General features: G+C 41.5%; 1 protein-coding gene across 2 annotated transcripts; it reads right to left on the bottom strand.

Moving 5' to 3' along the window:
- Positions 1-624: 624 nt before the first annotated feature.
- On the bottom strand, positions 625-20,201 carry slc18a2 (solute carrier family 18 member 2). Of its 2 annotated transcripts, XM_062520164.1 has the most exons (16): positions 20,069-20,166; positions 18,365-18,704; positions 16,522-16,580; positions 14,503-14,586; positions 14,225-14,317; positions 13,800-13,889; positions 13,574-13,617; positions 11,839-11,899; positions 11,015-11,110; positions 10,342-10,420; positions 9,783-9,834; positions 8,780-8,843; positions 8,420-8,539; positions 8,025-8,158; positions 6,774-6,821; positions 625-3,979 (listed from the first exon to the last, which is right to left on the bottom strand). In XM_062520164.1, exons 1-15 carry the CDS (start codon positions 20,154-20,156, stop codon positions 6,798-6,800), a joined length of 1,428 nt encoding a protein of 475 aa, XP_062376148.1. In that variant the 5' UTR covers positions 20,157-20,166; the 3' UTR covers positions 625-3,979; positions 6,774-6,797. The 2 variants fall into 2 exon arrangements, with proteins under 2 accessions (XP_062376148.1, XP_062376147.1); XM_062520163.1 differs by lacking the exon at positions 6,774-6,821 and having other exon boundaries at positions 20,069-20,201.
- Positions 20,202-21,239: the final 1,038 nt, after the last annotated feature.

A 21,239-nucleotide genomic window follows, 5' to 3' on the forward strand; every position in this document is an offset into this window, starting at 1 on the left:
CTGGTGTATTGATTGTTTCTTTGTCCCCTTAAGATTAGCTTGTTTCCCCCCATTAACACCTGCCTGGTCATTTAGAGATCAATACAACTAATCAATAAACCTGAATGACCATCTGCAAAACTGATCAATACGCTTGATCCTGTTAGAGTGAACATTAACAGTGAGTGAATTATTTCAACACCAACGTAATATATCACTGGTCATTGTTCCTTTTATAAATCTTAACATACAATTATTATAAAGAGAAATGTCTGCCCAGTATAGCCTCCCTGTAACACTTCACAAGACATATGGATACATACATGTGACACTGTGAGTCGTTTTGGATAAAAGTATCTCCTAAGTAACGCATATAAACGTAAAACACTTTCCTATATAAAACAGCAAAAAGCCTACAAAATAATAAAAAGTCATAGAAATGAATTAAGTTGTGTGTAGGCATGTGGCTCAGACTGACTGACTTGGCATAAAACTATTCAATTGGAGTTAAAAGGACATGGTGAAGGAAAACCCTTAACACCATAAGGATTTCTTTCATAGAAGTAAAAAAAAAACAGATTGACCTCCATTTGGGAACAACATTTATTTTCGTTTTTTTTCGTTTTTTTTTTTTCAATCCTGTACTGACACTGAATTCACAGTCATCACACGCCTGAGGCCTTCCACAGACTGCCAAAGGCTCATCTGGTGGAAATATCCACATTTGTTTGTACCAGTAACAATAGTTTATATCTGATATAATTGACACACATAAACCGAAGACATACAAGGGTCTAAAGGCACACGCACCATCACCAGCAAACACACACACGCATACACATCGTGCATGTCGCACACTTAGAATATACAAAACATATAACAAAAAATATATATGTATACCAATTTCCACAATATATTTTCATATTATCTGTTGACAGGATGTCAGGTTCAGAAAACCTCCTCTATGTATACTATGCAATCATATTTCAAACACTTAAACTGAACTTTTCTGACAATGCCATCATTGGTCAGACTCAATGGCTGTTGAAGGTGAGGTGTATGGTCCAAACAGTTCACTTCAGAAAAGTGACATGTCAGATAATTATGCTTCCTCTACCAAATACGTAAATAAATATTTTTATTTAGTTTGAACAAATGTAACAATAACCACTAACTGCTGTTTTGAAGAAAAAATTCATATGTGCTTCTGTTGAAGGGTAAGACCTCTTAAGACACACAAAGTACTTGGTATCTACACAGATCACAAAATTGTTTTTTTTTTAAAGGAGAAGTCAGAATTTGACTTGTACTCATTGCCTTAGTGTTGTGATAGACTTTACTAAAACAGCATTAACTCATCAGTGAAGTGTATGAGCTTTGTGCAACACCAAGTTTTTCTGTGAGGTTGTTCATAAACACACAAGTATCTTTTGCCATAGCAATGTGTGGTCTGATGAAGTCATAGATGTAGACAGATACAGTAGTCTGTAACAGATACAAAAACGGGTGCACAGGACTAGTCTATAATGCCATTGCTAAGTATGCTTCACACTTCTTAGCAAAGAGAGTGAGAGTAAAAGATGGTGTTTGAATAACTGACACATATTAGAGCCTACAGTAGGTTGTTCTGAATGAAGACTGACTTTACATGACTTGAAACCTTAGACCTAGAGATCTGATAAGTGGTTAAGTTTTCTATAAGGCACAGGTGGACCCTCACCATCTGGTCTGGTTTACTTACAAAGCCATTTGAGTTTAGGTGAACACTGCAAATGCTCTGAACCTGCATCACACAATTACCATCTAGCAAATAGGACCGAGATAACATATCAAGTTTACAACCTGTGTCCACACATTCACGTGATGTGGGAATGTTTTTCATTTATCAATAGTCACAGAATAGTCTATCACTGGTACCTTCACCGATTCGAGAGAGGGCAAGAACATTTTCACAAAATGTTAAGGTAGTTTGGCACATTAAATGTATCTTGTTCAACCCCTATAGTTGATTCTGTAATGCCATCATCATGGCAGTTAAAGGTGCTCTAAGCGATGTTGGGTAATGTCAGTAGCTCGCTACAGTAGCTCGCTTTTTTACAGTAGGCTATATTCAGGGCACAGGCAACTAGCGGATGGTGAGGTGATGTTTGCTGTATGTGACAAAAAAAAAATGTTTTAGCTTAGAGACCATATAACATTGCTTAGAGCACCTTTAATAATGAATATCTAGAGCAAATGTGTTAAGTTCATAACAAAGGGAGTTGTATAGCCTATATGTTGAGGACAAAATGAGCAAAAATATTTACTGACACAAACTTCCCTTCTAAATAGAGTTTCCTGTTTCATGTATTTATAGAACTAACTGAGTTCTGTATCCAATACATGACAATGGCTTCCTTGAACATCATTTAATCTACTGTAAGACATGTTTGGTCCCATCACTGGTACTGATAACATGACATACTGTATTGAATCAGCACACACTGCTAATTGCTGCTGACCAGATATCATTTTTCACAACATGGTTATGATGTGATTTATCTTATGTCTTATGAAGGAAGGATGAAGGAAAGTTTGTGTCAATTTGTCACTAAATTTGAATCAATATTTTACATTATTACATTTGTAATAGCATTCCAATCATACAGGTGTATACTTTCTCAACTGTACGTAGCGTGGTTGTTTATCTTATATTGTATATTTGGACAGTGATTAACACAGCTACAAGACTGCAGACACTACAATTAGTTAAGACAGAAAGAAATGCCATGATTCTATGGCTTTAAACAGACTCATTTGTCACTTCCCCCATACATGTAAAACAATTTACCAAAATATACCGTCTCTATGTACAAGAAATTAAGTTTGAGTCTATGTGTAATGGTCAAAAAATGCTCAAGTTTCTTAAAACTCATCCACTTCATTTTATCAATGAAGGTCAGGATCTGAACTCATGTCATGGATTGGGATTGTGCTGTTTTAAAAATAATACACATAGACTACTATGAAGGGAAACAACTGCTCTCTATGGCTTAATTTAGTAAGCAGCCCTTACAAATAGTTATACCCAAGGCTGTTTCATAATCCATCCATGACTACATAACTCTTGAAATGTTTTCCATATATGAATTGGCTGATATACTGGTACTGAAAAGATAATTAATTTCTTCATCTCCATTGTCCATCGCTAACAGATAAAACATCTGCAAATGCCTAAATGTAAACATCTGGAATAGTCACCACAATCTCATCTTTGAAATTTCATACGGATTATGTACCTAATCTTTGAAAAAAAAGCCAGACTTCAGGAAGATTTATAAACACACCTATTGTCTATTGTAGCCTAAATGGGGAATAAAACATACAAAAAACTTTTGAAGATAAGTAATTTAAAAAACAATTACGAACCAACACATATAAATGCATGAATTGACAGCTTTCATAGAAGAAGCTCACCAGCCCAAGCTGCATTAAAGTGCCTTGGCTTACAAATCAGACTCAGTAGCTGTCAATACTGTCACTGGAATGAGCCCATCATATTTTGACCTTTAATGACCTCCACAGGGTCAATGATTGACCATTAACGTCCTATAAGGGAAACCCTGTTTAAACTCAGACCCTGTTTCACCTCATCCTCCATTCTGTTTTGGTAAGGCTGTTGGCTACAGCAGCGATTCCTGCAAATTGCTCTTTTGTAAGCCGTTTGGGGCAAGAACAAGAAAGCCTTTTGCTTGTTTCCCTTTTGTGTGACAGTGACAGTGACAGCCCGCAGGCATTCCCATTCCCGTAGATTTTTAACTTTGTGATTTTGTTTGGCTTCCTTTTTTTTCTCAGTTTTTATACAACAAAATAGATACTCTTGAAGGTCATCATGTGCATGCTGGACAAAGACTGGCTACTCATCACTCTCAGTTTCGAAGTCGTCACCCATCTGATAGCTTGTGCCCTGCATAGAATATGAGCGTGTCTTCATCGAGCAATTGGAGTCCATGAGAATGGCCTGGAAAACAAGTAGCTGTTTTTAGTGGAGAGCAATTTATATATCCTAGCAATACTCTTAGTCAGAGCCATTGACACAAAATGTAAAACATACAAAGGCCAACTACATAAATAGATAGGCATATACTGTACATACACAGTAATCACTCAAGCACTTGATTTGTTTCAGCCCTATAACAATATTTTTTAGACATCTTGTTAAGAATAATTAATTTACAACATTCATTAATTTGGCAGAGCAATGCAACTTCTAGCAACATAATTAACATTTGAGCTATAGAGCCTCAGCTACAGCAATATAATAACATTTAAGCTACAGTGCAGAGGAGACTAGGAATTACCACTGAATCTGTTAATACTAGTACTACTGTAGAGGAAAGGACTACCTACATTTTAGTACTAAAAATAGGTAGTGTAGTACTAGTCTAAGTATGGTAGGAGGAGAAGTGGTAGAGAAGGTAGATGTGGGAAGAGAGGGAAGTGGAGAGGAAGGAGGTAGAGGAGAGAAGAGCATGGTAAGTGCATATCAGGTGTGTGAGGTTGTCAGAAGCACTTGGAGAAGTAGTATTCTTGGAACAGTAGAGTCTTCAAGAGTTTTTTGAGGACAGACAGGAATGCCCCTGCTCTGGTGGGACATTACAGATCGTTCCACCATTGGGGGACCTCAGATGAAAAAAGTCTGCATCGTTTTGATTGTGGGGGCAGCAGTGCCAGACAACGTTCTTTGGAAACTTTGAAACTAAGTTTCATGCCACCATGGTAGATGTAAGACAGAGGGAGTCCGTTTTGATGTTGATGTTGTGATGTATGGCTTGTAGTTTAGTCTTAGAGAGGTGAGCTGGAGGTGATGTTCTTTCATCCAAGCAGATATGTCAGAGAGACAGTCCTAGACCTGTGCTGAGACTGTGGCCCCATCAAGCGGGAAGGATAGCTGTAGTTATCCGTGTAGCAGTGATAGGATAGATCATGTGAGTGGATGATTGGGCCCAATAAGGTAGTGTACACAGCAAAAAGAAGGGGCTCAGCACTGAGCCTTGAGGCACCTCTGTGGCAATGCAGTGAGATGTGGACATGTGTCCTAGACATTAGACATTAAACGAATGCCCAGTGAAGTAAGATTTAAACTAGGAATACATTTTGCCTGTAATGCCCATGTTTGAGAGTATGGATAGTAAGATGCAGTGGTTGACTGTGTCAAAAGCAGCTGATAGGTCAAGCAAGATGAGAACTGAGGAGTTGCTGCTCTGGCAGATTTGAAAACTTCTGTCACAGACAAGAGAGCCGTTTCAGTGGTCACTTTTAAAGTCAGACTGTATAGGATCAAGGAAGAAATTCTGTAAGAGACATTCTGTGATTTGTTTGGAAGCTGCCCTGGAATCTGAGAGGAAAGGTAGGAGTGAGACCGGGCAACAGTTCTCCACCTGGTGCTGGTGGAGGAGGTAGAGGAGGAGTGGAGGAGGAGGCTTTCCAGCAGTAAGACTGGGTGAGAAGGAGGACAGTGATGACTGGTAATTTGAAAGATGAGGTGTATGAGTTTTGTGCCATTTCCTCTCAGCAGCTCTGAGGCCAGTAAGCAGAGTTAGGAAGGTATCGTTCAACCATATAGGGGTGTGACTGATTAGGTTGAGCAGGTCTGGTGGGTAGAGTGCACAGGCTCTTGCGGAAGTTGCATGGAAAGGAGATTATGGGTGGAGGAACAGAGGACTGTTTAGAGTGAGAATGAAATCAAGCTCACTGCCTGCTTTGTGAGTTGGAGGAGTGTGGACCCCATTGTAGTTTAAAGGAATGTATGAAGGACAACAAGTCCACAGAGTCTAGATTATCTACAGTAAGTGGATGTTCCTGTCACTGAGGAGTCGAGGACAAGCATGGGACAGTCATTCTTAGGGACGGAGGAGAGCAGGGTATAAAGCTCATCAAGGAAAATGCCCAGTTGTCCCAGTGGACAGTGAATATCACACATTTTTTGACCGGATCTGTTACAACGATGGCATGGCACTCCAGACTGGTGGGAAAGTGTGTTGATGGAAAGTGTAGCTGAGGTGGCATTGTTTTCCAGGTTAATTGCAAGTCTCAGTGAGAACCAAGAGATCCAAAGGCAAATGGTTAGTTTAGGCCCCAGAGTGATCAAGAAAGGCATTGCCAGGAGATGAGGGAATGAGTAAGATTGACACCATACCCAGACAATCGGAAATAAATGGATTGGCCACTTGAATTCAGATGCCGACAACACCAGAAGCTTGAAGAACACCAGAGTTTCACCAGCAGATTGAATTTAGCAGTAAAACTGACTTTGCAGAGACTTTTCCAGCACTTTCAGTTGTGTCCTCAGTGTTTATTTAGGAGTGTCTTAGCAGACACTTAAGGCTCCTTTGAGAAGCTTTTCAATGGGTGCCTCTCCTTCGTCTTTTATACATCCTCCCATCCTTCCTCGGTCCTCGTCCTCACCGATCTACATAAAGAATGATGGGGCAGCAACAATGGGATAGTCTGTTAGTTATAGATCAGTGGGACCGAGCCTGGAGGACCAAGCATCAAGGATCGAGGAGAGATGTTGAGAGGCACCCAATGTTTTCAAGCACTGTAGTTCAGTTTTAAACTACAGCTTTTAGTGAAGTCCCGCCCCCAGAATGTTAAAGACAGGAATTGCTAGGAGATGATGGAAGAGGGAGATTCAAACCGTCATCCCAGACAATCAGAAATCAGTGGATTGACCAGTTGGATGGATGCCAGCAAGCAGCACTAGAAGACCACCACGTTTCACCCAGCAGATTGAATTTAGCAGTAAAACTTACTTTTTAGAGACTTTTTCAGCACTTTCAGTCCTCACTCTTCTTTAAGTTCTTTAAGTGCATAATCAATAAATCAGAGATTCAGAATCCTATCAATCACTCATGTATGACTTTATATGGTTATGTTTTCTCTGAATATGTCATGATGAAATAGGCTAAGAATCAGTTTGCTCAGGTAAATGTGATCTCGCTGATGGTAGTCGCTAAAATATGTTTCTGTTTGTTGAATCAATACGGCAATATGACAGTGGGAAATTTGAATAGGCTCCATATCAAACTCCATCAACAGCTATTTCATTAGCAGCACTGGGAGTCTCCCCTGGACCAAGCTGTACTGTCCTATTGTCATCAGTTGACAAACATTCACAACTGATCTTTGGGAGGGACATCCTCTGCCCGATGAGTAAGATTATCTATTTTAGCATGGCCCCCATCGTCAGCAAAAATAAATCAACTGGAATGAGCCGATTGAGGAACAACTGAGTGATACAGATTCAGCTTTAACATGTGGACCATAAATAAACCACAAACCCTAAACCTTTCAAGCAATAAGTGCCTGAGATCAGTATTTTGCATCAATTGGTAATCCATACCTCTTTAACCTGTGTAATCCCTCATGGGGCCGTAGGCCTACACAAGATGCATATTATGATTCTACGTGTGATTCTATTCATTATTCTGGTCACGTCTCGCAAACTCAAAGAGGTGGGAGAGGGTCTAGTCAATACAATGCAAAAAAGGTGAGCAGCCATGGCGATAAATATGTGGACATGCATGTTGCCATTTTACGCTAAATGGAGATAAATCTCTGATGCCTTGTTACAGTAGTTGCTATTAGCTTGTTTGATGAACCTTTAATGCTGTAATATGACAAATATTTCCGAGTTTATATAGCCTAATACACAGCCAATTCTCTTACTAATTTGACAGCTATCTGTATGTTATGAGGAGTGTACATTCTATTTCTGTGGCCAATTCTATTATGTCTGCTTTTCAGTTTTACAAACGTTAGAGACGTTTAAACAAACTTGAAGAAAACAACTGTGATTCAGTTGTTCATTGAAGTGGAATTTGAATTTGAACACATTCTGTGCTGCTGACTGTTTGTTTAACTGGACAGCAGTTCAACACTTTGTGGTGAGAACGAACAATGGCAATCAAGTCACACTGCATACACATGACAGCTTAGCCATTGCCCAGGGCCCAAATAGGACTATACACACACAAAGCCATTTGATTTTTGCTGCACTTTACCATTTTTTCCTCTCTGGCAGGGGGACTTCTGAGGAAGAAACAGAGCGGGGCGAAAAGAATGTCGATGACCCCAATTATGACCATGAGAGCAGGGAAACCGATGCTCCGAGCGATGGCTCCACCAGCCGAGGGGCCTGTGGAGAGGGAGATGCAAACACACACACACACACACACACACACAGACACACAGACACACACACACACAGAGTGAGAGACATATAGAGAGAGAGGGAGAGAGAAGAAGAAGAAGAAGAGGAAGACGAAGAAAATGTATGAAAGAGTCAGATTAAGGTTTTTCAGACATGCACAAAAGGTTCAGAGTCCTCCTTACTAGAATGGTTCGATAAGGGAAATTCAGAAATCTACTACTGGAAAAAGATGCAACACAAACATACCTAATGCAAACCCCATGCAGAACGCCACATCAGCGATGGCATACACACTCCCATAAACAGAGACATGGCGCAGGTCTACCAGGTACCCCATGATGGGCATCATAGAGGAGTCCACCATCCCTGAAAGAAAGCACATGGAAAATGGAACCACAATGAATGGACTGGAGACTGGAGATATTTTAACATCTTCAGAATTTATTGGCTAACTGATCACACACCAGAGAACTGTGCATTGCATAATCTATTGTATACCGTATGGTAGTGGATACATAGTAGTGGATGTTATATTTTTACATATGGTATATGTTTGCGATATTTTTACATAATAATACCAGTTGAGATTACATTAACAACACTAACCGATGGCAAATCCCACTCCGAAGTTTGGAAGAATTAGTCCATAGATGTCTTTGGCCAAAGGCACCTATCAGAAGTAATGTGAAAATGGGGTTTAAATGTTCACATCATTATTCTGTCATTATTAAACTGTAATAGAAGTCATTAGCAGCATAGTTATTGAGCACAGATGACTACAGATCCATAACGGCAGGTTGGGATCAGAGTCTATTCAGACAGACCACATAGTTCCTGTCTCATGAGAACCATTTCACCAGATCACCCATCAGGATGCCTGATTTAGAGACCTAATAGCAAGCCATGTGTGGCTTGGTAGCTGACTGTGGTCATGAGACGCCTGGAGCACAGATTGTGTGAGTGATGTATGCTGACAGCCTCAATGGATAAGAGCTAATGTGAACTTAGGAGAACTAGCGCGATGGAGAAGAAAGGGAGAAAGGGGGAAAGGGGAGGAGGTGGAATGCTTAGCTACTGTACACTGAACTAGTCACAAGGGGAGAGGTAAGGCAGGTTTTAATCTCTGGGAATAGGCACACTGTTCTCACAGTGTCTCTGTCTCTTTCTGAATGGCGGGATGAGGGCTAGATCAAGGCCAAATCAGGGCCGAAGTCAGCCACTGCCTGGGCTCCATCCATATGGGGAGTCTCACAGATCTGACGAAACATTGTTCTGTGAGAGCACGGACCTCCTGCTAAACTAGCCACGGCACTGTGTCGGGGCTACTGTTCTCACACACTGGTTACTGCACACTTAGACTCCCTCTCTCCACATCCTCCCATAGTTGTAGCAAAACCAATTAGCCCCACTCCCATCATAACAACGCTAACTATAATAGAATTACGCAATGTTTTGTTTGAGCCCATCTTCTACAAGGGCTTCACATGCTCCATATATTGTATATCATGTAACTGCCCTCAATAGCTCCAAAGTAAATTGGGCAAGCATATAAAAACTGCATTTAGAGACAACGTGTATGAATGTGATCAAACAATTTTAAAGTACTTACACAAAGAATACTGATCCCAACTAGAAGCATCCCAATAAGAGCGCAGAGCCATCTGCAGCAGGAGAGGAGAGACAACACACAGGACAACAGCAATTAAAACAAGATACACACGGTCAGTCTCCAGTTCAACTCAGACCCCCAGAGACAACCAATCACCTCAATGTGGACAATGCTCCACCAAAGTCTCTAATTAGTGATAATTAATGTTTTGGAAAGGGTAGACAATGTGGTAATATTGTATTTGTATCTAAAATGTGGCTTAGTAACAATTCACTATTGGGTTTTTGGTTTTAGGCTTTACTTTGGCTAACACGAAAAGATGTGGTATGAATTTCATAGCGTTAAGCGAGATCCTCAAAGCAGCGTAGCTCAAAGCTTCATAAATTCAAACCTGCACAAACATCATCCACAGCATTTAATAATAATACAAAAAAAATACCAATAACAAAGCTCAAACGAGTTTCATTTTGAGGTGGTGAATGACAGCGGAAACAGATAACGGAGGAGACAGATAAGAGTAACAAAGAGAAAGAGCACACACAGTCATTTCCCTCCATACCTGCCCATTTTGTGTGCCATAACACCAAAGATGTGAGTGCCTATGAGGTACGAGATACTGGCAGGGATGAACGCGACACCTGAGGGATAAAAGAAGGGAAGAAAATAAGAGGAGGAAGGGAGAGAAATATGGATGATAGAAAAAGTGACGGGGTAGGTAAAAGGAAAAGGATGAGAGAGAGGGATGGAGAGAGAGAGAGAAGGAGAGCATTCAGATAACAGTGAGTATTATCAGTCTCTATCTGTGCGCTGCTGGTCCCCTTTTCCAGACGTACTAATGAAGCCTGGGCACTCCTCTCGTCTCAGAATGACACCCTAATATCCTGTCATCCTCCCATCTCTCCGCTCCATCTCCCGTCTTCTGTCTCTCTCTCACTCTCTCTCATTCTCGCCTTTTCTCTCTCTCTCTCTCTCTCTCTTTTGTTTCCTTAGCAAAACAGAGGGTGGACAATGCAGCACACATACAGTATGTTGGGGGTCCAAGTGGTTCATCTTTTTCCCTATATACTCTCTAATCCACGACACACACACAATAGCATTATATATGTACAGCATATAATAGAGAGGGAGACGTCAGGTCCAGACTCAGCCATTATGTTTACAGCTAAGGTCAGCATTACAAATCAAATGTGAGGAAAGCAGGAAACCTCTAAAGATGCTTATTCATACTCTACCGAGTTGCCATTTCCTTGGGCACATGGTCTCCATCATCCAAATAGGCAGAGCCGGCTCCAACATGGCAATGGCCATATTAGCAAAACAAATGGAACCTAGAGGGCAATGGGCAGACAGAAAGAAGGGGTGATTATTTTGTGCATAAGCAGAGGTGTGGATCTATCTATCTATCCACCATCTATCAATTCACACATTTCTTTTCTCTTTCTTTCTTTCATGTCTTTTTGTTCTACTATTCCTCTCTCTCTCTCTCTCTCTCTCTCTCTCAAACACACACACACACACACACCACTGCATAATACCCTATATTAGCCAGGCATTTGGTTGACAGATGGGTAATTGGAGTGGTTGGCTGCCTCAGTGACACAAAGATGCTTTTCCTTAGCTCTTCAGCCACTCTTCAGCTACTCTTTGCTTGAGATGACACCCCCCTTACACACACACACACACACACACACACACACACACACACACACACAGAAAGTGAAAGAGAGAGAGAGAGAAAGAGAGACATGATATCTCCCTGATATGATTTTGAATTACTGTGCGTCACCTAAAGTTAGTGAGCTGTATATGTATATAATTATATATATATATATGTATGGCTTTTTAATTATATATGCCCAGGTCTGAGTCCTTGTAAAACACTCCAAACATAAAACAGGATATTCAGATCAGTTCTTCTTGCAGCCCATTGAGCTCTCTCTCAGGCATGCATAATGCCCCTTTGATCCCCTCTTCTTTTGAGGAGAATTTTCAAAAGGGCAAAATGGCCACCATACTAAATAGATCGCAGCGATTTACAAACGGGCAGTTTCCTTACCTGCAGCGATCAGAATGTAGGGGTCCTTCATGAGTGTGAGGAGTGGAGTGCCTTGCTGACTCTGTAAAGGTTGGAGAAGACCACCAATATGATGTGTAAATTATCATTAGAAGATATCTCTTTCTATCTTTTTTCTTTTTATCTATCTCTCTTCACATCTTCATGGAATTCATTAAGTTGTAAAAAGCACGCAAGCCTTTCGATATACAAACATATAACAATAAATAGCTATAAACACCTAAAGACTGCGTCACTCGACACAGACATCCCTCAGCTTGCATCACAGAAGGTGTAACATGGGCCTTATTTAGTGCTCTTCAAAAACAATGTGCTCAAAAGGCCCTTCAAACAACACAGACACACACACACACACACACACACACACACTCAGCATTGAGACAGATCCACACGAGGCCATCAGCCATCCACATGCAGAGACAGCTCGTAATTACCCTCACAGGCTACAATCGCAATCCTTCTCCCCCACCCTGCACTCCAGCCAGCTTCCTCATTGAGGGAAGTGTCACGGCAAAAGAAAGCCGTGACACTTTTTGTCGTCACTACCTTCCATCCTTTTGTGGACGCCTGAATCTAATTAAAAGCGGGGGAGGCCTCCACTAATGACCGGGGGGGGGGGGGGGGGGGTCGGAACAATGACACCGTGTCAATCATAATCCCACTCTGTTTGTTTTGATCAGTAACCACCACCTCCTTGTGTTGGCAACCACCCTCTACAGTCTGGTCTAGCTCCTCTGCACACACTCCCTGTGTGTTTGGTGGTTTAACGATCTGGCGTGTTGTGTGAACAAGCAAGCTTGTTTGAGCGTCTTCGTAAATATCGCTGCCTTAGTGTGTCAGACGTGGATTTTCCTGCAGCGAGCGGCAGGCTTGCCCTTAAGTCCTCGCCCCTGAGGAGCGTCTCGAGTGTTCGACCGACCCGAGCTCTCCGGCTCTGATGACCACAAGCTCTGGCCGAGCCATTGGAGAGTGCTGGGTGGAGGCAGGCACTTAAGGAAGATGCAGAATTAGAATTAGAATGTGATGGCCACAGACACAGCGGGCCCCTTTGAGTTTGTGCACAGGATGACAAGCAGTGTCATACACACACACACACACACACACACACACACACTCTCTCTCTCTCTCTCTCTCTTACTCACACACCCACACACATACAGAAAGAGAGCGACAGAGAGATGGACACACACACACACACACACACACACACACACACAATCACACACAAACAATGCCATGTGTTTTTCTCATTGCCACTGTCATATCCAGAGAGACTGATAGATATCATCCCTCATAGATCAAAGTCATGAGGCCTCTGATAGAGATCTCCATCCCACAGCTGCACTTCCTCTGAGTCATCTTAAAGCACCATCACAGAGGGCTGCTCCATTGACACGGCTTTCCTATTACAGTCTTCCGACGCACTCCCACGTTTGTGTATATCACACAGGAGCTACAGCTCTCCGTGTTTGGCCTTTTATTTCTCCAATGTCTCAGAAGTACACTATTTAATATGCATGCTTCATCAAGTAGTTAGTTTTCCTTTTTGCTTTCATATTTCCAAACTTGATTATATTTTTGAATCATGAATGAATACCATTCACATAGGCCAATTATATTGACTGTCTTAGACAAACCCTCTGCCATGAGAGAGAGAAGTGTTCTGTCCCTCTGATTAATCTCTGGGGGGGGGGGGGGGGGGACTCTAAGCACTCACCTCTGGCTCCACCTTTGAGGGCTGCAGGACAAACAGCTGTAACGCTGTTCAGAGAGAAGAAACATAACGCTCAAGATTGGTTTCTTCATACAGAGTGTATACATAAACACACACACACACACACACACACACACACACACACACACACACACACACAAACACACACACTCACACACACACTCACACACACACACACACACACACAGAAGCATAGCGTCAAACTCACCTCCGTCCAGCACGGCTAGCACAGCCAGGATGAGGAAAGGAGCGGTCTTCCCGACAAACTCGTACATCACGCTCCCAAACGGAGGGCCCACTGTTGGGAAAACAGACACACGAGTCAGGCGCCGGGCTTTGGACCGCCACACCACGCCAGCCATGCTGCACGCTGTCCCATAGTGAAGGCCCACAACAGCAGCTTTAATCAGGCTCATTCACAGTAATGATCCTAATACAATCACCAAAATAATGGGCAATGCAGATAACTGAGTGAGGCTAGTAGGAAAATCATAGTTTTTTTTTTCTGGATAAAACCCTTGTTTCGAGATTTAAATCATTTTTACTTAGATGTCAGTTGATGTGAGACATCAAGTTAAGTTAGTATAAAAGAGTATAAAAGAGTTAGTATAAAAAGACAACCACAACACTCACCCAGTACCCCCATGGCCAATCCTCCAAGAGCTACACCTATGGCATTGCCCCTCTCCTCGTCATCAGTATACACACTCGCCAGCATTCCCATTCCTGTAAAAGACATTTCACACACACACACACACACACACACACACACACACACACACACACACACACACACACACACACACACTTAAGTGACCTCAACATCTAGAAATAATCTATGATAAAACAGTATCAGTGAAGCCTTGTACGCTAAAAAAAATTAAATAAATAAAAATGGCAGTTTAGCTCACCAGCCACTGAGGAGCATGAGGACCCAACTCCCTGCATGGATCTGGCCAGAAACAGCAGAGTGTAGCTCTTTGAGAATGCAAACACTTACACAATAAGACATTAAGAGAAAGAGACAGAAACACACATTATGAAACAATAATGTCCAACAGTCCAACAGTCTATTAGGAGCAAACATATACATTACAATGACACAAGAGACTCCTGACAACTCCTGAACGACAGTTAAAACAGGTAAAATGAGATTCGACAATTCATTTGTATGACGTGACATCCAATCTAATCCACTTTCCTGCAAACAGCAAACATACACACTACACACTGACAGATGATCAAATTTGCTCATGTCCATGTCCATCATTCCTCCAGTGTTCAACAATGCAATTGTTTACATAAAACAGGCCTGGTGACTTCAGTGGAATGGCATGGGGAACATTTTATTTGAGGTTGCAGTTACAGTAACTATTGACACTTGAAACTGCAACATGCTCCTCTCTCTCTCTCTCTCTTTCTCTCTCTCTCTCTCACTCTCTCTCTCTCTGCATAATTAGCCACTGAATGCAGCCTGTATACTAAAAGAGTAGGCTCTTAATTTACTAACACAATCAGGCCAAAAAAAACAAAACAACAATTTTCCCCCTGGTAGCCACACTGCTCATTTTGGGGTTGGGGTGCAGTCAATTTGAAGTTGCTGTTGAAATGACTAAGGACAGGAGGAAATGGTTAGGACCGACTAAAAATCCCCCTTCCACAACTACAAACGTGAGCTCAACACACTGATAATAAGCCCTGATTTAAGTAGTGTGGGACTTGGAAGCCAGTGGCAAGATGGCTGCCCTTCATACAGTGCTGGCTACCACAGTTTGACTATAGCCTCGTCTGATTGGTTGATCATTCTTTTCTTTTTCACATTGCTTAGTGATAGGGCTGCCAACTCAGGCTGGTGTTTTTGACCACATAATATGGTGGCATGTTTCACCATCTGCTGTATTCACCACATAACACACAGTACAGGGGAGCGCTGTTTCACTCATTGTAAAATACTAAATGAGAAATGAGAGCGAGAGAGAGAGAGTGAGAGAGAGTGAGAGAGGGAGAAAGAGAGAAAGAGTAGTAATGATACATGATGTTTTGTCTTCTTTCTTTTACATACTACTTTCACCGTACTACTACTATATGTGCAAAGAAATCCTTTGGCAATACACTTGTATTTTTTGTCATGCCAATTAAAGGTGAAAGGGAGAGAGCGAGAGACAGACAGAGAGAGAGAGAGAGAGAGAGAGAGAGAGAGAGAGAGAGAGAGAGAGAGAGAGAGAGAGACAGAAGCGCAGCACGGAATGGACAAAACAATCAAACAAATTATCTTCATTAAAATTGCAGCTATTGACCGGGAAAAAAAGGACTCCTTGGCCACTGGTAGAAAAGTGTCACTCTGTTACTTGGGCTGGGTTTTCCTATGTTCAGGCACATACAGCATTTATATTTCTGCTATTCATATTTACAGCACAGCTGTACAACAGACACACCAGACCAAGTCTCTACTGCAGCTGAATTATTAATAATAATAATAATAATAATAATAAAAATGATTCAGAAGCCATTAAACACTTTTTGTCAGTGTTGTGGATGCATGAACATGACATTACACAATAACTGAAACTATTGTTTTGCCTTGTAACAAACAATACATGTGGTACACCAAAGGCAATTATTGAAATAATAATAATATAGAGAGAGTACCATTCATTACCATTCAGATATAGTAAATTTCTAAGACTTCAAATTCAACTCGTAGAGTCTGCAAAGTCTATTCATGCCTCAGACTGAAACAACAAGCCCAGAGAAGGTTAGAGCAGAGGTGTCACTAGACTGAAACCTCTACTTGGGCATAGTCCAATCTATTGATAATAACAATAATCTGCTGCCAAAGAGGCAACAGGAACTAGATAAAAACCTTAACTGGTTTACTGGGGCACATTAAAAGGGGTCTGGTGACGCACATGGGTTAGACTTTCACTTACTGATGGTGGAAAGAAACATGATGCAGAAGCCAGCGAACATGGGGATCTGGTAACCGATTCTGAAATGACACAGAGCAAAATGTCAGGTACTGGACAGAATATCCAAATGTACAAGTACTACTTAAAAGTCATAACCAGATAATACTGGACCACCAGTGGATAACTAAATCCATTTCTTCTCATTTCCAATCATTTTTTTTTAATTTCCTATTCAAATTGAAGTTCTGAATCTGCCTTAGACACAGTAAAATGAAAGCTTGTTGGATGTGGCAAGTCCTTCCACTACACATATTCAGAAGTAACAGATGTATGAAAGCCCATAATGGCCACAACAGAAAGAACTACTGATGGCTCTTCTTGAAGCAATGCTACAGTACTGTGGTCAACAACAAACAAACTTTACCAGTCTCCCACAAGACTCGCTTCATCTCACTATTGCTAATGGTAAATGACGTTCAAACTTGAATTAAGTTAAATCCAAAAGGAAACATAGGTAGTCTGGCTATCACCATACTAAGCTAAATCTTTTAAGATTGAACATTAGTCTGGGGAGTCTGCGCTGTGTTCCTACAGCACAAGAAGCATGATCAAATGAGCATATTTCAAATGACTATACAGTACGCTTGGATAGTCCTTCAACCAATCAGACCAACGATCCAGGTGCACCTGGTGGATATAAACCAGTTTGTAATTGGTTCCAGCAAACATGGACTGTGCAGGTTTCCAGTCTGAGCTACAGGGCGAAATCCAACTGCCAGCAGATCAGGCTGGTCTTGCCCTGTCTAAAACATATGTCGGCTAATTATTTGTTAAATGTGCTCATCCTTAACACAAATATGAGCAATCCTTAAGCAAACAATATGAACAGGAAATGTGCCAATAGGCAAAATGAGCGTGTTTTCATTTGAAAAGCAAACAAAAATCTAGTTTTCGTAGACCCTATAGCGATCAAAACATCCTACTATTAAAAAGCAGGATGGAGTCACATCACTTCCGAGTGGACTGGTCACAGTTTTCATTTGAACTTCTAATAAACAGCTTCAAAAACACCATCTAATCAACATCATATCAGATTACCCCATGTGAACAACAAAAAGATACAATGTATCCAGCCGTTGTCACACTGGTGCTTCTGCAGTCTGCCAAACCCAGGCAACAACACAGGAAAGATGTTTCTTTTTGGTTGATTAGCTTTATGTCATCTTCTCATGGGGGAGACCACAGAGCTGTAGCCTGGTTTAAATTGCAGGGCAGTTTTGGGCTCAGCTCAAGCAGAAACAGAACATAGTGCTGCAGCATTGTACAGAGACAAATCTCTTCAACATTCTCTCTGAATCCACACATGACCAACAGAATACTATATTCACACTACATGGAGATGAAATAATAATACCCCCCCCCCCCCACACACACACACACAAAATCGATCCCTTCAAAATGAAGAAAGCTATGGATTAATTAACATATAATATAAATCACATAGTGAATGACCACATTCTGCCACAACAGGCAGTAACTAGGAAGAGGGGAGGGGAGTGGAAAAGGAGTGTAACCCAGGAGATGACCTTTGCCCTGCATATGACATTTAACTGTGTCATCTGCATGTACAAGACCCTCAGGAAACACTTGTTTTTTCATCTATCCATTTGGGTTGAACTCAGATGTTTTTCTCAAAAGCTCTGAAAGTGACTACTGAGTCATATTTTACTGCTTATTTTTTGTTTGTTTTTAAGTTGTCTTCCTTCGCGTTGGCTGCTCAGTTTTACACACTGTACTGAAATCAAGATGTTCATTCAGACTTGCATTACGCCCAGACACTTGTGCTGTGGACTGTGACACCCACCTGTTTGTGAGGGGCCCGATGAAAGGGTTGGTGAGGAGCTGCACGGTGGCTTTGGAGGCGAAGAGGAGTCCGACCTTCACGTTTTCATCGAGGAGCTGTTTGTCTCCTTTGGGGCAGTCTGATCCGGTGGCGTTGGTCGGGGCGATGGATGTGGACAGTGCCGGTGGTTGTAGAGTGGAAAGCAGGCTGACCCCAGTGGTCTCATATGTAGAGTTGTCATACAGGGACACGATGGTCTGGAATGTGCTAGAAGGGGGAAAGGGCATAGTGGTAGGGGTACTCCTGTCCTCGATAGGTGCCTCATCGTCCATTGTGTAAAGGTAGCTGGGGATAATGGGCACTACAAGTGACAAAGAGCAGAAAGATTTAAGACTTCCCCAACACACACGCACGCACGCACACGTGTGCGCACACACACACACACACACACAAATTTGATTATTTTATTCAGAATGACCAATACTGATTAAAACAAAACAGCATCCAAATATTCACAAAGAGCCTGTCATGTTTCACCTGACAATACAAACACTGTGCTAAATAGTCACCTGACCACATGAATAAATAATTAAAAAGGATAGACACACACACACACACACACACACACACACACACACACACACACACACACACACACATTTTGATCAATTACTGACAATAGACATCAACCAAATCTCACACACTGGTACTAGAGCAGCAATTTCTACACGCTTGTTTTCTGACGTGCTCCTTTGACGGAGATATGCTCTCTCCTCCAGGCGCATCCTGCTCCAGTACCGGTTTAAAGCTGCGGTCTGTGTCACTTAGAATCACACACAGCAAGGTGATGTTGTCGAGATGGTATGATGTTTGACGTGAAAACACTACACACGTTTAGGCTGTTTATTAAAAATGAAAATTCATAGAATATTTCCGAAAATAATCTTAAAATTTAGATAGCAAATATTAAATATGTCCTACAATTCCAAAATCACCACGTCCCTCGATGCGATTTCTGTCATTTCAGTTATTTTTTACCATCATTTTCATACTTTCCATCAAAGGCAATTCAATTGCCGTCAATTTGGATATCGTAACCACAAAAACAATTAGCCTATTCTGTTATGAGTGAAAATGGTACGGACATAATGTGTGCCTAAATTTAGCCTCCCCACTATGGTTTTAAGTTTGACATCCTTCTAAAATGAGGAAAGTGGAACGACCAGCTGACTCCTGTAATTTGATTTTGTTATTTCATTACCTCGATATATGTGATAAGCTGACTGATTTACTTATCCTTGTCTATCCTTATTAAATTAAGATGGCCCAGTACGTACACCTTCTGTCCCTCAATAAATTACGGTTACTGCATTTAGATTGAATTTCGCACTTGCCAGAAATCAGTAGAACCAAAGAGTTCTTATCAAGAATGTGGTCTATTCACAAACGACTGATTAACATCGAAGACATTGAAAGTTTAGCAAGCCGACTATCTCTCTAACATTGGTGGACAACAATTGGCTAGATTATATGGAAACCTCAGAAAACACACATCAATTTAGATGTAAAAACTTTCTTTAGACTACAACATCGCTATGGCTACAACAGAACTGCTGGAATAACTATTTTATAACGCCGGTGTAGACTGTAACAGCAAACGATGGAGAGCCATGAGTAAAGCATGCGTAACAGGTGAATGGCGAAAACTTCAGCTTTCCTACTTACCGACCACCGTCAAGAGCATATTATCCAACAAAAGAGCGATGAATACGATAAGCAAGATCAGTTTTCTGGACTGTCTTCTTTCTCTCATCCATGTCAGCAAACTGAATTCTTTCAGAGAATCTAATGCTCCCATTTTTACAGAATCCGAGTGGGGGAGAGGGATTGAGCCCTGCAACAAGAGAAAGGGATATTGAACATCACAAACATAATGCATTAGCACATTTATTTAATAGATTTTGTTCTGAAGAGGTTAAACATCAAACTAACTTAAGTTAACCTACACTTCGTAAGGAAAGTGTGCCCAAAACGTATGCTACTTCAGCAAATTATAGTAAAAAACCCAGTTGTGAAGCGCTGATCCAGACAAATAAAACATTTTGCTGTGCCTATTTGAATCTTACCTTAAACGCTCATTTGCAAGTGGGTTTGCTGTCACAGCCGTGGTGTAAGGCACCAAAGATTCGGGCGTTTTACTTACTTACCGCTTCCTGACGTCAGTGGTCCTTATCAGTCGTGAGCATCACCAGAGGCAGCACTGCGTAACCTGCGCACCAGCAGCGCTTTTGGAGAGGTACCGTATCCTCAGGACTGACGTCTCGGAGGGAGAAGTGCACCACTTGTGCCGTGCGACTGACTGGCCATCAACAGTTACCATAACATTTCAAAAGAGAACTAAATGCAGTTTCTGTTTCAACAAATCAGATTCAAGCAGATAAGGTCATTTACGCAGTCCCACGATAACTATGGTTTGCGCTCAAAGGATCTGAAAAGCCATCGCACGATGGCATCCTAAATGTTCTGTAGGCTATAAACAGAGAAAGTGAATGAAGTTGTGAGGCACAGGGGCTTCTTAACACATAATATATCTGGATCGGATCCATGTAATTATTTAGCCCCTTTTCCCAAACGCAATCTATGCGTTTCAAGACGTTCACTAAAAACGCTCTGGCGCCATCTAGTGTTTACTACACTAGTGGGGATAGTTGCAGTCTTCGAAGGAGGTATTGTGACTTCCCCCACTTTACTGAGTCTCTCACTTGGAGACTATAAAGAATACCATTCGAATAGAACTGCTGTACTACACGACGGAATGATGCAGCTGTCTTTGATTCTATTTCTGTACAACAAGATGGCATGTGATTATATGCCAGTGGAATTGTTTCCAGATTGG

Source organism: Sardina pilchardus, chromosome 18 (assembly GCF_963854185.1).
Source record: "Sardina pilchardus chromosome 18, fSarPil1.1, whole genome shotgun sequence".
Classification (NCBI taxonomy): domain Eukaryota; kingdom Metazoa; phylum Chordata; class Actinopteri; order Clupeiformes; family Clupeidae; genus Sardina; species Sardina pilchardus.

Coding starts and splice junctions, on each gene's coding strand:
- slc18a2 (XM_062520163.1), bottom strand. CDS start 20,201: ATGGGAGCATTAGATTCTCTGAAAGAATTCAGTTTGCTGACATGGATG. Junction 11,900..13,573: donor CCTCAAAGGTGGAGCCAGAG/GTGAGTGCTTAG, acceptor CAACCTTTACAG/AGTCAGCAAGGCACTCCACT. Junction 8,540..8,779: donor CGGAGTGGGATTTGCCATCG/GTTAGTGTTGTT, acceptor GCTTTCTTTCAG/GGATGGTGGACTCCTCTATG.